The sequence below is a fragment of the Rhincodon typus genome, chromosome 35 (genome assembly GCF_021869965.1).
Source record: "Rhincodon typus isolate 14 chromosome 35, sRhiTyp1.1, whole genome shotgun sequence".
NCBI classification, from domain to species: domain Eukaryota; kingdom Metazoa; phylum Chordata; class Chondrichthyes; order Orectolobiformes; family Rhincodontidae; genus Rhincodon; species Rhincodon typus.
Genome location: NC_063366.1, coordinates 17,088,193 through 17,103,613, shown reverse-complemented (window position 1 = coordinate 17,103,613; position 15,421 = coordinate 17,088,193). Strand labels below are relative to the sequence as shown.

At 42.9% G+C, this 15,421-nt stretch overlaps 1 protein-coding gene across 1 annotated transcript; it reads right to left on the bottom strand.

Moving 5' to 3' along the window:
- Positions 1-579: 579 nt before the first annotated feature.
- On the bottom strand, positions 580-10,208 carry LOC109938942 (E3 ubiquitin-protein ligase TRIM39-like). Its single transcript, XM_020537232.2, has 6 exons — positions 9,578-10,208; positions 7,668-7,763; positions 5,517-5,750; positions 5,364-5,386; positions 1,907-2,019; positions 580-1,469 (listed from the first exon to the last, which is right to left on the bottom strand). Exons 1-6 carry the CDS (start codon positions 9,974-9,976, stop codon positions 928-930), a joined length of 1,407 nt encoding a protein of 468 aa, XP_020392821.2. The 5' UTR covers positions 9,977-10,208; the 3' UTR covers positions 580-927.
- Positions 10,209-15,421: the final 5,213 nt, after the last annotated feature.

Genomic DNA, 15,421 nt, shown 5'->3' with positions numbered 1-15,421 from the left:
GCTTATTTACAGATCTCCTTTTAATTTGCGTTCTTTATTACATTTTAAACAATATCAATATTGATAATGCATGACCAATGCGTACACCCATTGCCCAGGAATGAAATCCATTAAATGAATCACAGCATGTATCAAAACCATGTGAATGGATAGACACTGTTTAATGGTAATATTTACTAGGTTTCTAACCCAACTGAAGTGTCCTTGGTCTGGGTTCAAACGCTGCTGCAGCCATGAGTGGAATTTAATGGAGCTGGGATATAAACCTTGTGTCAGTGACCATGTAACTATCAATTGTTTGATTCCAGAGTTGAGAGGGTTGGATTATGAAGAGAGACTGAGTAGACTGGGATTATACTCATTGGAATTCAGAAGAATGAGGGGAGATCTTATAGAAACACAAGATTATGAAGGGAATAGATAAAGTGGAAGCAGGGAGGTTGTTTCCGCTAGCAGGTGAAACTAGGACTAGAAGGCATTGCCTCAAAATAAAGGGAAGCAGATGTAGGACTGAGGTCAGGAGGAACTTCTTCACCCAAAGGGTTGTGAATCTGTGGAATTCCCTGCCCAGTGAAGCGGTTGAAGCTACCTCGCTGAATGTTTATAAGGCAAGGCTAGGTAAATTTTTGAACAGTAAAGGAATTAAGGGTTATGGTGAGTGGGCGAGTAAGTGGAGCAGAGTCTCAAAGAGGTCAGCCATGATCTTATTAAATGGCGGGGCTGGCTTGAGGGGCCGGATGGCCTACTCCTGCTCCTAGTTCTTACGTTCTTATGTTTTCTTTATAGAAAAACCTCTGGCTGTCCAAGCAACCCACTCAGGGCAATTAAGAGTGAAGATGACGTTGGAAAATGCTAGATTCAGTGTTTTTGCCTTTGTCATGCTCAATTTTTTTACTGTGAGAGAAGCTCCGAATCAAAAGGAGGTGATCACAAATCCAGATGAAACAGCTCTAAGGTCGGCGCTACAGACTGCTCATTGCAATTGATGCTAAAATACGGGTAAAGTTCCTCTGTGAACGTATCACTAAACGTATAAATATGGAACATATCCTCGGCATCATAAAAGGACAGCTTCCCTCTTTCGTAATCGAGGTAAACGCCAACCATTTCTAGATTAATATCAGGATTGATGATCACTCTTTCTCTGCCATAAGCAAAGTAATTTACCCCACATCTGCGGGCTATGGTCCAATAGCCGTTCTCCGGCTTGGTTACGACACGCACCTTCCTGTTGACGGATGCTGTGGCCACTCCGAGATACCAGTCAGAGCCTTCGCTCACATTTACCTCCCAGTAATGAATTCCGGAGGTTAATCCAGACGAGGCGACAACGCTGAGGTGGTTTGTAAATCTCTCAGGAGTTGCTGGCGGCTCCGATTGTATTTCGCAGTAAATCAGTTTACGTCCAAGATTTGATATGCGAAGGCGAGGATTGGCTGTCTTGGGGTCAAATCGAACTGGACTCGGAACTGGAAGGGAATTAGAAATAAGCAGCCAATTAACTTCTCTTTAGTTCACTGTAGCAAACATGGAATGGAGAAAGAAAAAAACTTTGTTCTCATGCCCATCAATGTTCACTATACATGCCCTGGGGCATATTTTTTGATGTCAAGGCACTGGAGTTGGTGCAACTGGATGCAATTGCTTCCTTGGTACCAGGGTTGAGCACAGAGACCAAAAATATCTGGTTAGTTCTCCTTAGATCAGAGAAAGTTAAGAAGACGTTCAGAACAGGTCTTAAATTATAAGAGAAATTGTTGGGATAGATGTTCAGAGACCATTTACACAAGCTTTACTCCTGCTCCTATTATATTCTTAACTAAAAGCTCCAAATTAAATGAAACATGTTCCAAGCATAAGAAGCACCATAACTAAAGACAAAGAAAAATGATAATGTTGAATGAACCTATTTTAATGACTTTCTTCATCTGTTTCCAAGCTCCATACTGTAGAGGACCATAAAATTCATCCAAATTGACATCTGGTCTCGTCAGTATCGGATCGTAAATTGATTCAGATCTGTAACATGCAAGCATAACTGAGTTTATTTCTTCAGAAAGGTACAACTCCTTGTGTTACTGTGTTTGTGGAATAATTTGGCAAAAATGGATGCCAAAGTGGTAATGAAAAGCAGGATCTAACCATCTCAGACTGTCGTCTACTTAGCAAAACATGAAAGATTAAACAGTTAACAGGAATATGGCATTGGATTGATCAACAGCCTCTCAAAGGTACTGTGATGCATTGTATTTTTCACCATGCACAGAAAAGACCTGAACTCAATGATTCAGATTTTAATTTGCTTTAGTATCCTCCAACTATCATAGAATTATACATACCCTTTGATCCAAACAATCCATGCCGCGCATGTTCCCAAACAACACTAGTCCCATCTGCCTGCATTTGGCCCATATCTCCAAACATTTCCCATTCATGAACTTATCCCAATGTCTTTTAAACATTGTACTTATAGCTGCATCCATCACTTTCTCTAGCAGTTCATTCCACACACAATCCACTGTAAAAAAGTTGTCCCTAGTCTTTTTCTTTAAAAAAATTCTCAACTTAAAAATATGCCCCAAAGTTTTGAACTCCCCTGTGCTAGGGAAAGATCCCAGTCATTCACTTTATCTATGCTCCTCATTATTTTATAAACTCCAATAAGGTCACCCCTCAACCTCCTATGCTCTAGTGAAAAAATTCTAGTCTTTCCAGTCTATTTTTGTATCTCAAACCCTCTATTCCCGGCAACAACCTGGTAAATGTTTTCTGAACCCTCTCCAGTTTAATAATATCCTTCCTATAGCAAAGGCAACCAGAACTGCATTCAGTACTCTGGAAGAGGCCTCATCAACGTCCTGTACAACCTCAATGTGATGTCCCAACTCCTATACTCAAAGGAGTGAGCAATGAAGGCAAATATGCTAAACACCTTGTCTACCTGTGATGCAAACTTCAAAGAATTACATATCTGAACCCCTAGGTCTCTGTTCCACAACACTACTCAGGGTGTTATCAATGTTAGAAATGAAGGTTGCTTGAAAGGTTAAGCAGAACAATGATTGAGATTAGGTGATGCTCATTTGTAATTTAGGAGTTGTGATCTGGGGCTCTTTTGTAGCACAGTGATAGTCCTTACCTTTGTGCCAAGAGGCCTGGGTTCAAATCCTATCTATCTGTGCTCGAGGTATGCACTAGCATCTCTGGACAGGTTGATTTAAAAATAAAAATTGGGTTCTTCATTGCATTGCCCATCAGTATCCTTGAAGCCTTTAGAGGGAGGTGGGCAGGCGGAGTACATTGTCTCCCCCTCCAACATTATTTTGATTTGGTTCCCTCTTATATTGTTATACTGCAATTTGTCTTTCACTAATTGGGTGGTTAGGTGGTGGATTTCACAAATTTTTAAAGAAGAGCTTGGTTCTTTCCCAAGGGTACAGGGGTTGGCTTTTGGACAGAGCAAAGATCCAGAAGGGAAAGGTGGAAACTGGTGTTTGTGCTAAACTACAATTTTACAATAAAAGCATTCTAAGTCTCTTGCTGTCTAATTTAATAGATCCATTTTGATCTGTTAAACAGGACAGCCAATGCTAAATAATCAGACTTCCCGATTCTGGTTCCCTGCAAGAAATTAACATGAAAAAGGAAATTCAGAGAATGGGATGAATGGAGAGGAGAAATTCGCCATCCTGTTTCATAATGTTCCAAGTTTCTCAGTCAGTGCAGAGCAAGCAATCAAGTTGTCAATCCATTCAAAAATACAGGAGCAGGAGAGTTGGAGAGAGAACAAAATCAGGGGAGGCTTCTGGCAAATGAGCAGTCCAAGGGATAAAACTAACTTTGGATGCTAGTGGAAAATGGACATTTTCTGCCATTGACTTTGAAGTCCACAGGTGTAAATGCTGCTAATATGTCACAACCGTGTACCCTCTCCTGAAAGGCAACACACCAGGGAAGTATGGGGGATTCCCCACTCACCCTTGGTATCAATAGGAATGGCAGGAGGAGGCAAAACATTTCTAAACAAAGCATCTTACATCCCCTATCAGTCACAGGCAGAAAATGAGAATTAACTGCAAGTTACATTAAGATACACCTGGTCACAGAAAACCAGCTGATGCTGCCAGACCTTGACAAACCCTGATCATGCAAAACAAATGAATTCAAAGGTAAAATAATTTTGAAAACCCACCAATTAATTGGGTTAAAATAATAATTAAAATGCTGTTTCTTTAGAAAAAATAGAATTGAAACCCAAGCATTTTAACATGGTCTGACTGAACTCTTGAAGATGAATTAGAACAGTGAAAAATACAGATACTCTTCATCAATACACACCAGCAAAGCAGTGAGGTTTACTAGTGCCTATTACTGGATTCAAGGCGGTATTATATTATTGTATATATCTAATATTATGCAGTTCTGAAATGTCATTATATCATTGAATGGTTAATGAATACAAGGAGCACATTCAGACACGTGTACAAAACAGAGCACAGCAAGCAAGCACTTGATAAGCCAGATGCTAAGAGGTTGCTTCTGCTGCTTGGACAGTCTAGAACCAGGGGCCTCAGCGTATGGGGATCAGAAAGTTGTGAATTTTTGAATACTCCCCATCCAAAAGCCAGGGAATGCCCCACATCCTTCAAATCTCTAGTGCCAAACAGTTAAGTAAAGTCACCAAGGCCCCCCTCTCCAAATACTGAGAACTTAACCTGAAGGTCATCACACTTCAGGCAGCCACAAAACCAGTCCAGGGGCTAACAGGGATCAGCTGAAACTGGAATTGCTGTGCAAGATCAGTCAATGTGAACAGAGATGAAGGGTAGTGATCGAATTCAGGAAGACAGACATAGATAGGTTGGTGGAATGGGCAAACGAGGGTGAAGTTTAATGCAGAGGTGACTCCTTTTGGTTGGAAAAATGAGGTGAGGCAATCTAAACTACACGGTACAATTTAAAAGGAGGTGGCCAGGTTAAAAGTACAAAAGTGATTAAAGGTATCAGGGCAGGTTGTGAAATTCTGGAATAAAGCATTGGTCTTTTAATACTGCATGAAGTACAAAAGCCAGGATGTTATAAATGAATCTGTATGGATCTTTGGTTTAGCCTCAACCGGGATATAGGGTCCAATTTCAATTAAAGAGGAGTTAAAGAAAATGAATCGTCCTCTCACTGAATGTTTTCCCAATTTTTCACTGCAACATCAATTAGAAAGTGGACAACAAGCATGATTGGCCCATTTAGTTAATTATGTCATTTGCATGGTCCGACATGTGCCATTATGGCAGAAGGTAGCTAGAAATTTAACTAAATCAGCTTAGACACAATGCGTTCAACACAAATGCATACAGTATACATACCTTTTCTTAAGGTTGGCAAATTCCTGAGAATGAGAGAAAACAGATTGTTATTTTACAGGATCATCTTTGAGAGCTACTGCACAATTTTTAGAAGATAAGTCCCAGAATGTAAAGTCAAATCATTTCTGTTGCAGACTCCGAAGACTAACACACCTTCAATAACTGGTTGCTGTCTTCTGACTTTACCACGACAGAGATGTCTTGTATTATTGCTTCCACGTTGTCACACTCTCTTGAAAGTATCAAAACATTTTCCTCCAGTTGTTTCAGAATATGTTCTTCTTTTTCTGCAAGGTTCTGTACGATTGCACATTCCTTCGTATTCAGAAAATTGTGCAAGGTTTCAAATTTCTCTGCAATTTCTTCTCTTAAGCTTTCTGTCATGTCCTACAGAGAGTTGATAGCAACATTCTCATCAACATTTTCATGGATTCTGTTACAACTCCATACAGACTGATCATTTTTAAAAAAAGAGATTTGAATTTCCAATCATTAGCTGAAGGAAAGACCCACAAAGGTTTCACATTAAGACTTTTACTGTAACAAATGACCAAAAAATACTATTGGCTAAACTTTTTTTTTGCAGAAGAAAGATGTTCATATTTTATATTTCTCAATTGTTACACTCTCCACAGAATTACAGTCCTTACAGCAAACAACTAAATAGCTTCTAATATGTTTTTGTATTTCCATTTCACCGAATGCCAATTTTGAGTGACCAGCCCAGGCACTTTCACCAGGTTTTGGAGAGCTCCTTAAATCCAGCACCAGCAGGGAAACCTGTTTCAATCATTTGTTTTCTGCCAGCAATGCCAGGACAAATCTTCTGGACTCCTGGATACATCTCAACAACTAATGACTGAATCCATCACACACAGCCAGCTGTGATATTATTTCAAGTCACACTGTCTTTTCTCTCCTGACTGTGCTGAATCTCTGTTGTCTGCCTATGATATTTATTGATTGGTCTGATCTGCCATCCTTGGCAACACAAAACACTGAGGCAGAAATAATAGTTGGCAGTCCTTCTTCCCAACTCCCTTTCATCTTAGAAAGGGGTGGACAATGTATAGCACCTTTGTCTACAACTCAAACTTCAACAGCATCTGGGGGCTTGAGGAGACACAGTATCTGTTCTCCTCCAAATACCCTATTAAATACCTTGCACCTTCTCTGCAAAAGAATCTAAGCCTTCTTTTTGTTATGGACCAGACCAAACCCCCTCAAAATATGTTGAGAAAATAGTTCAGACTCTAGCTTTACATTTTACTTTCAAAATAAGGAAGTGTTGCATTCCAGATGCAATTTGATTGGAAAAACTATTCAATGTAAAGCAAACTTTATTTTTACACTACAGTTAAAATACAGACAAAATAAAAGTAAGAGAATTGGCTTAACTGCAACTTTATCAAAATACTTAAAGTAATAGATGTTATTAACTACTACTAGTTAACTGTTCCGATAGAATAACATCCCATAAACATACCTTTGGCTAAGGCAAACTCAGTAAAATAGATCGTCTCACATGCAATTCTCCAGTCCAGGAGGAAAAACATCAAGAGAAAATGTTGGGAACGAGAGGGGGAGGAGGGGGAAGAGGGAGGAGAGAGAGTAGCAGGGAGAGGTGTACTGCAGCTGCAAGACCCTGGCAACAACTGCTATTGGAAACCTAAAACTAAAAAGTGGTTCTGTGGGAGCTTGACCCCAACCATTCAGGCTGCTCCTATTGTTCCAGCCTTGGAAAAAAACCAAGGCCTCAAACTGTTTATGGGCTTTGAAGCAGACTGATCATCACCTCTGTTTCAACCTTTCTTCATAAAAATCCCAGAACAAAATACACCTTTTTAACACCTCACCGACACAGTATTGTCACACTTTATGTCTCTAACAATGCATAATTGCAGAACAGATCAGATGAGGCCACAAACCCCTTTCATTTGGGCTAACCTTAAAGCGACAGTTATTGTCTCAATCTGTTAGTCCCTATCACTTAGTCCCACACCCGAAATTGAATTTTATTTCTAGAGATGAAGTATTCAGGCAGTATTGAATCCATCTCACACTGCCCTCAACCTCACTTATCCCCCTCCACCATCCTACAGTCGAATACTCCAATCCATTGACTTAAGTGGAACTGAATACTTGGCTAAGGGCATAACAACAACATCCCAATTTCAACTTCTGCCCAGCATCAAGTTCCACTTTGTTATCCTTCCTGTCAAAGAAGAGTCACTAATAGTCACAAGGTACTGTGGCAAATAACGTTCTGTGCACAATGTTTAAATGCACTATTCAGAAACTCACCAATAGTCGAGTGATGTTTTGCCCCTGTGACATGCGCATTGTCGTATAGTTTTTAAACTCCTCTTCCAGCGATGCAATTTCACATTTCAGTATTTCCTTTAAGATACACAAGTCAGAGCAAATCGTCAAAAGATTTCTTCCTAGTCATAAGTTGGTGATTGGGCACTGCTCATTGACATGGAATGTTGGTGCAGGTTCAATCACAAATATACAAACTAGGAGCAGGAGTAGGCCATTCAGCCCCTCATGCATGCTCCACCATTTAATGGTGGTGTGACTGACCTCAACGCCACTTTACTGCCCACTTTCTATAACCCTTCAACCCATTACTATTTAAAAATCTGTATCTCCTCCAGAAATTTACTCAGTGTCCCAGCATTCACCACATTCTTGGGGAATGAATTGCACAGACTCACGATCCTTTGAGAGAAGTAATTTCTCCTCATCTGCTTTAAATCTGCAAACCTATGAAACCATGACTTCTTGTGCTAGATTGCCCCATGTGGGCAAACATCCTCTATGTCTACTTTGTCAATCCCCTCTAGCATCTCCTGTACCTCAATTAGATCTCCCCTCATTGTTTTAAAAGTTAGTGAGTATGGGCCTAAATTGCTCAAGCTCTCCACAGATGACAAACCTCTCATTGCAGGAATTAATCTAGTGAACCTCCTCTGAACTGCCTCCAATACATCTACATCTCTTCAGGTAAGGGGACCAAAGCTTTACACAATACTCCAGATGCAGTTTTGCTAATGCCTTGCACAATTGTAGCAACGCTTCCCTACTTTTATACTCTATTCCTTTAGCAATTAGTGTTAACATTCTATTTGCTTTCCTTATTACCTGCCGTACCGCATACTAGTTTTCTGTGATTTATGCACAAGAACACGCAGATCCCTCTGCGCCAAAGCACTCTGCAGTTTCTCTCCATTTAATCGTCAACCTCCTTCAGCATTTTATTGTCCTCAATTAGATCTCCCCTCATCCTTCTAAACTCCAGACAGTATGGCTGCAAACTGTTCAATGTCACTTTATGAGACAAACACCTTATCTCCAAGATCAATCTAATGAACCTTCTCTGCTACAACTACATCCCTCCTCAAGCAAGGACACCAAGGGGTCCAAGTCAGATCAGACTGAGGGAAAAAGTGTTCACACTTAGGGGGGGAAGGGACTAGCGGAAGCAGACGAAGTTTTAATCAATTCATAAGTAAAGTCCCCATCGATAGTCTCAGAGAAATGCCCTTTCATTGGAGAAATATGACTAGTGGTGGTTTAACCCGACAGACACCACACCTCAGGAGTGACTGAGAAGCTGGGACCTTCATTGCAACCTCAGCTATGTGCGAACTGAACCCCTGCGGTTAGCATTACCGCATTAAGCTAACCAGCCAACTGAGTGCAGAAAAGCAGACCATTCAGCAAACTACCCCAACCGTGCCCCCCACGTCCTGTCCCCATGCCCACACCTCCAACCAACTCCAGCCTCCACTCATCTCCCAATCTCCTTCAGATGGGGTTTGTCCCAAGTTCCCCTCCAAGCCAGTCCCACCATCCTGACTTGGAAATATATTGCTGTTCCTTCATTGTCACTGGGTCCAAATCCTGGAATTCCATCCCGGATGGCATTGTGGGGCAATCAACAGCACACGGACCATAGCGGTTCAAGAAGGCAACTCACCACCTTCTCAAGAGCAAGTAGGGATCGGCAGGAAATGCTCGTCCAGTCAGTGACACCCACGTCCCAGTCGACAAGGAACTGAAGGTTACTCACAAAACTAAGGACCGGAAAGGGGAAGTTCCCGAGTTGCCCACCCTACCCGAACACATACAACGGGAATCCCGACCCAACCAGTTTGGAAGTGATTATATGAACATGCTGGTGTGTGAATCTGTTAAAGGATATTAACCTTGCATTCCTCATACGCTTCATCTTTCAGGACGCAGTTGTGACCTTTGTGATCTTGGGAGAGTGCACAGATCAAACAGACGAGTTGTTTGTCGTCCTGACAGAAAAGTTCCAGAGGTTTCCTATGTCTCCCACATTGCAGGTCGCCATCCTGCGCTCCGGCACTGACCCGGAGGTCCAACACTCCGGCTATCACGTTGGCCAGTTGCCGATTGCAATAGATCGAATCCTCCTCAAACTCTGCTCGGCAGAAAGGGCAGGTCAGTGGTTCCTCTGACTCCTCTACGTATCTCTCGATGCAGACTCTGCAGAAGTTGTGGCCGCATCGGAGAAGCACCGGGTCTCGGTAGACATCCAGGCAAACAGGACAACACAAATCAATCTCTAGGTTAGCAGCCATTTACTTTCCCCCGGATCGTCCACAGTTCGGGAGGCGATTTAGGTCTTTCTTCCGGTTTGTTCAGCGGGATTGACCCTGGCAAGGAGCCTTCCTTAGCTCATCTGATTAGCAACCACATGTCATAAATCTAAAGAGACAGTAAGAACCGCCGATGCTGGAGTCGGAGATAACACAGTGTGGAGCTGGAGGAACACAGCAGGCCAGGCAGCATCAGAGGAGCAGGAAAGCTGACGTTTCGGGTCGAGACCCTTCTTCAAAAGTAGGGGAGGGGGCTCTGAAATAAATAGAGAAGAGGGGTGGGGCTGGGGAAGGTAGGTGGGATGGTGATAGGTCAGTGCAGGTAGGCAGTGGTGGCGATTGGTCAATGAGGTGGGAGGGGCCGATAGGTGGGAGAGAAGATGGACAGGTTGTGTCAGGTCAAGGAGGCGGGGATGAGATGGAGAGTTGGTCATGGGATGAGGTTGGGGCTGGGGAGATTTTGAAACTGGTAAAGTCCACATTGAGACCATTGGGCTGTAGGGTCCCGAGGCAGAATATGAGGTGCTGTTCCTCCGGTTCCCGAGTGGCGTCATTGTGACACTGGAGGAGGCCCAGGATGGACATATCACCCAGGCAGTGGCAGTGGGAGGGGGAGTTGAAGTGGTTCACAATTGGAAGGTGTTGTCTTTTGTTGCGAACAAAACGCAGGTGTTCTACAAAGTGGTCTCTGAGCCTCGGCTTGGTCTCACCGATGTAGAGGAGGCCACATTGGGAGCAGCGGATACAATAGACCACATTAGCGGATGTGCAGGTGAACATCTGCCTGATGTGGAAGGTTTTCTTGGGTCCTTGGATGGAGATGAGGGGGGGTAGGTGTAGGGGCAGGTGTAGTACTTCCTGCGGTTGCAGGGAAAGGTGCCGGGGATGGTCGGGTGAGTGGGGAATGTGGAGCGGACGAGGGAGTCGCGGAGAGAGCGGTCCCTGCGGAAGGCAGATAGGGGTGGGGAGGGAAATATATCTTTGGTTGTGGGGTCAGATTGCAGGTGGCAGAAGTGGTGGAGAATAATACGTTGAATCTGGATCCACGCATTGACAGAATTACAGCGCAGTGTTGAAAAAAACAATCTTGACCTTCCAAAATCTTCTCCGTGTTATACACCAATGGTACCAGGCAGCTGGAGTAGCAGTAAGCACAGCTTTCAGTATAGTCACAATTCATCAGATACAAACCACATTAGGCTCATGAAGTGTGATAAAATTGAATCAGTTATTAAAATCTATTTTATTCGCTCATGAGATGTGGGCATCACGGGCTAGACAAGCATTTAAATAAAAACCGAAAGAACTGCGGATGCTGTAAATCAGGAATAAAAACAGAAGCTGCTGGAAAAGCTCAGCAGGTCTGGCAGCATCTGTGAAGAAAAAAATCAGAGTTAACATTTCGGGTACGGTGACCCTTCCTCAGAACTGACCTGAAACGTTAATTCTGATTTTTTTTCTTCACAGATGCTGCCAGACCTGCTGAGCTTCTTCAGCATTTATTGCCTATCCCTAATTGCCCAAGAGGGCAGTGAAGCATCTACTCCATGTCCATGGGTCTGGAGTTACATGTAGGCCAGACCAGGTAAAGATGTCAGATTTCCTTCCCTGAAGGAACTTAGAAGACAGTCTGAAGATTGATCTGTTTCACTTTGGCCAGAGCCAACTGGCCCAAGATGAGTAACTACAAGAGTTACAAAGGATCATTATCTAGGGATGGCTGGACAGTATTAAAGAGGTACCTGAGAAGATTCATTCATTTTGGCCCTAGAGACTGATGTAGTGTTTCATGACAAGTCACTTTCAAAGGCAAACAAGTCCCGATACTCAAAGAATATTATGTTGCTGTTAGACCAGGGATATGGAGTATGGAACAACTAGCATGTGAGTCTGTGTCCCGGCCAGGGATGAATCAGGATACTTAATAGCTCATGAATATGGAGCTGGAAGGAGTTGGTGTTGAGGCCTCCAACTCTTAATACCTGTGCTACATAAGCATTGCTAGGATGGCCGTATAAATACAGTAGCTACAAGAGTCGGTCAGAGGCCAGGAATACTGCAGCGTGTATCTCACCTCCTGACTCCTCAAAGACTGTCCACTATCTACAAGGCACAAGACAGAGGTGGGATGGAATACTCCCTACTTACCTGGGTGGCTGCAGCTCCAACAACACTCAAGAAGCTTGACCCCATCCAGGAGAAAGCAGCCCGCTTGATTGGCACCACATTCACAAACATCCACTCCCTCCATCCCTAACACTCAGTAGTAGCAGCTTTTACTATCTACAAGATGCACCAGAGAAATTCACCAAAGATCCTTTCAAGCGCATGACCACTTCCATCTAGAAGGGCAAGGGCAGCAGACACATGGGAACTCCAACACCTTCAAGTTCCTCTCCAAGACACTCACCATCCTGACTTAGAAATATATCACCGTTCCTTCACTGTCGCCGGGTCAAAATCCTGGAATTCCCTCCCTAAGGCCATCGTGGGTCAACCCACAGCACATGGTCTGCAGCAGTTCAAGAAAGCAGCTTAACCCCACATTTTCAAGGGCAACAAGGGATGGGCAATAAATGATTGATCTGGCTTCTCTGTCTCTCCTTCAACTGCTGGGTTTCCTGACCCCTTAGAGCACTTGGACCACACCAGATAGATCAAGGTCTCTTAGAACTGAGACGCGCAACCTCAACAGCACATTCAAATAGCCTGGCGAGAGCAGGTTAATCGTCCCTAAGACCCACACACCTCGCATTGAAACCAGTCAGGAACACGTTCAAGGTGGGCTCCACAGTTCTGAAATTTAATCACATGCCATCGTTGAGCACTAATTTGAACTTGACCATCTCAGCAGCTCGATACCTCAATCACGTTAGAGCGCTGTTTTACATCAGGAGTCATTTTGCTCACTGTGGTTTCATTCAAAGAAGAATAAATTTCAAGTGGTTTAGCAGCCAGGAAGGCCGGAAATCCCCTGATTACCTGCACAGTCCATTAAGTAAAATTATCATCCACTTCTTTATCGACTTGGACGGTGCCTGGATCAGGACTTTGGCAGTGTGAGATCCCAGGAGCGAACCCAATGCGATGATGGAGGTTCCCCCTGACATCTGCTGCGATGACGAGAGCAGGGGAGAATAAGCCAGCGCGGGGAAAGTATTCCAAAGCAAAGGAGATCGAGCCCTTGTAGGACATGAGGTCCCAGCATGGCTAAGCATTTAAGAAAGACTGCAACATTTGAACTTTTAGCTTTATTTCTTTGTTTTTTGACTTACTGAGAGTGACTGTAACATTTAACTTTTAACTTTGTTCCTTATTTCGTTCTACATTGTTCTTAAGTTTTGTAACTAGGTACTTTTCACTGTACTCCTGTACTTTGTACTTGAGTATACGTGACAATAAAGTCTAAATCTTAAAAACTTGTTCACAGTCAGTGACCAGCATCAGCTTGGAGCATTTGACTGTACAAACATGCAAATGAAAAAACAAATGCTTTGAGTTGATGAATTCCTATTGTAACGGGAAAGGTATGTACAAACAAAAAAGGGTCAGTGGAAAATGCAGAAGGTGACTAATTTCCTCGTGTACTGTTCCACACCCTAACCAAGAATTCCAGGGCTAATTCTGATACATTTCCCGTATGGAATAATAAAAAAAATTGCACTGGTGCTAACACTGGTCACACTGGTTTATAATTTAGCACCAGATGATGTGGGAGCTTCTCTCTGATTTTACTGGCAGTTTCTTTGGGAATTCCCCTTCCCACTTCCCCATAACAATACTTCCTCAATTGCTCAACACTATTAGTGGTAGATAACAAGGATTAGCCAAAGACTCTGCATGCTACATTAACTGCTCTCTCCACCTGTTCTGCCACCATCAATAATCTGTGCACAAATACACCCAGGTCTCTTGCTTCTGCATCCCTATTAGAATCATACCCCCTATTTTATGTTGTCTTTCAATATTCTTCTTAGCAAAATGGATAACTCACACTTCTCTGCATTGAACCTCATCCGCCTCCTATCCGCCCATTCTACGAATGTGTCAGTATCCTTTTTCAGTTCACACTATCGGCCTCACAGTATACAAGTCTTCCAAGCTTTGTATCACCCACAGATTTTGAAATTGTCCCATGCATGCTAAGATCCAGCTAACTATTATATATGAGGAAAAGCAAGGGTCCCAATACTGACCCCGAGGAAACTCCACTACTAAACTTCCTCCATCCCATGCATTATTCTCCATTTCCAACCCTCAGCCAATTTTATAGCCATGTTACTACCTTCAATTCCTTGAGCAATAACTTTTCTCACAGCGTTGTGTGGCACTGCGTTAAACGCTTTCTTGAAATCCATGAATACCACATCAACACTATTACCCTCACTGACCCTTTCCGTTCCCTCTTCAGAAATCTCCAGCAAGTTAGTCAAACACTCTTTCCCCTTTAGAAATCCATGCTAATCAATCCACCCTTCTTCATGTGACAACTAACTGTATCCCGAACACGTGTTTCCAGAGTCTTTCCCAATCCTGAAGTTAAGCTGCAGCCCGAAGCAAAGATGGCTACTGGTTAGGAACCTATGGAGCCCGCTCAGACCTCATGGGAGCCCTTATAGAAAGACTGTAATGACTATCTTCTTAGCTTTATTTCTTATTTTCCTAACTTAAACTGCATATATCTGTAATGTAGCATAACTTTTTTTCTTCAATTCCTCTATTTTTTGTACCCAAGATTTGCACCTAGGTATTTTGTACCTAAGATGGTGCCATTTGTTGGTGACATTGTAAAATTTTCACGGTACTTCTGTTCTTTAGCAAATTGAGTACACATGACAATAAACCTAATTCTAAAAAATTCTAAAACTGGTCTGTAATTGCTGGGCGTGGCATTTGCAATTTTACAGTCTTCTGGCACCTCTCCTGAGTCTGGGGAAGACTGAAAGATTGTGGCCAATGTGCTTGCATGTTCCACTCTCACATCCTTCAAAATCCTTGGATACATCTCACCCAGTTCCAGTGCCACATCCATATCAACAGTCTATCCAACACATCTTCCTCATTAATTCTGAACTCTTCCAGTGACTCAGTGTCCTCCTTTGCGACGGAAATCCTCTGCCAGGTATTCATTTAATTCCACAGCCATGTCCCCTTCCTCCATGTGTAAATCCCCTTTTTGGTTTTAAATTGGCTGAAATAATGCCATGAAGACCAGTATCCAGTCACCAAGTCACCCTTTATTTACATGTGCATAGTACATAACACTGACCCAGCAAGCTCAGAGCTGGCTCCTAGAATAAACAGTACCCCTGACACTCCTGTTTACATCTGTCAGCCAGGGCTCCCTGATTGGACCAGGTTAACAGCCCCTATCATGGAAATAATATACTATGACACCCATCTGACTGACTTCATTCCAATCACTAC

Bases quoted from the DNA above. Each gene is read 5' to 3' on its own strand.
- LOC109938942 (XM_020537232.2), bottom strand. From the start codon at position 9,976: ATGGCTGCTAACCTAGAGATTGATTTGTGTTGTCCTGTTTGCCTGGAT. The intron at 7,764-9,577 runs GTTAATATCCTT...TGTATCTTAAAG, and splicing joins AAGCGTATGAGGAATGCAAG to GAAATACTGAAATGTGAAAT. The intron at 5,387-5,516 runs GTGTGTTAGTCT...TCTCATTCTCAG, and splicing joins ACAGCAACCAGTTATTGAAG to GAATTTGCCAACCTTAAGAA.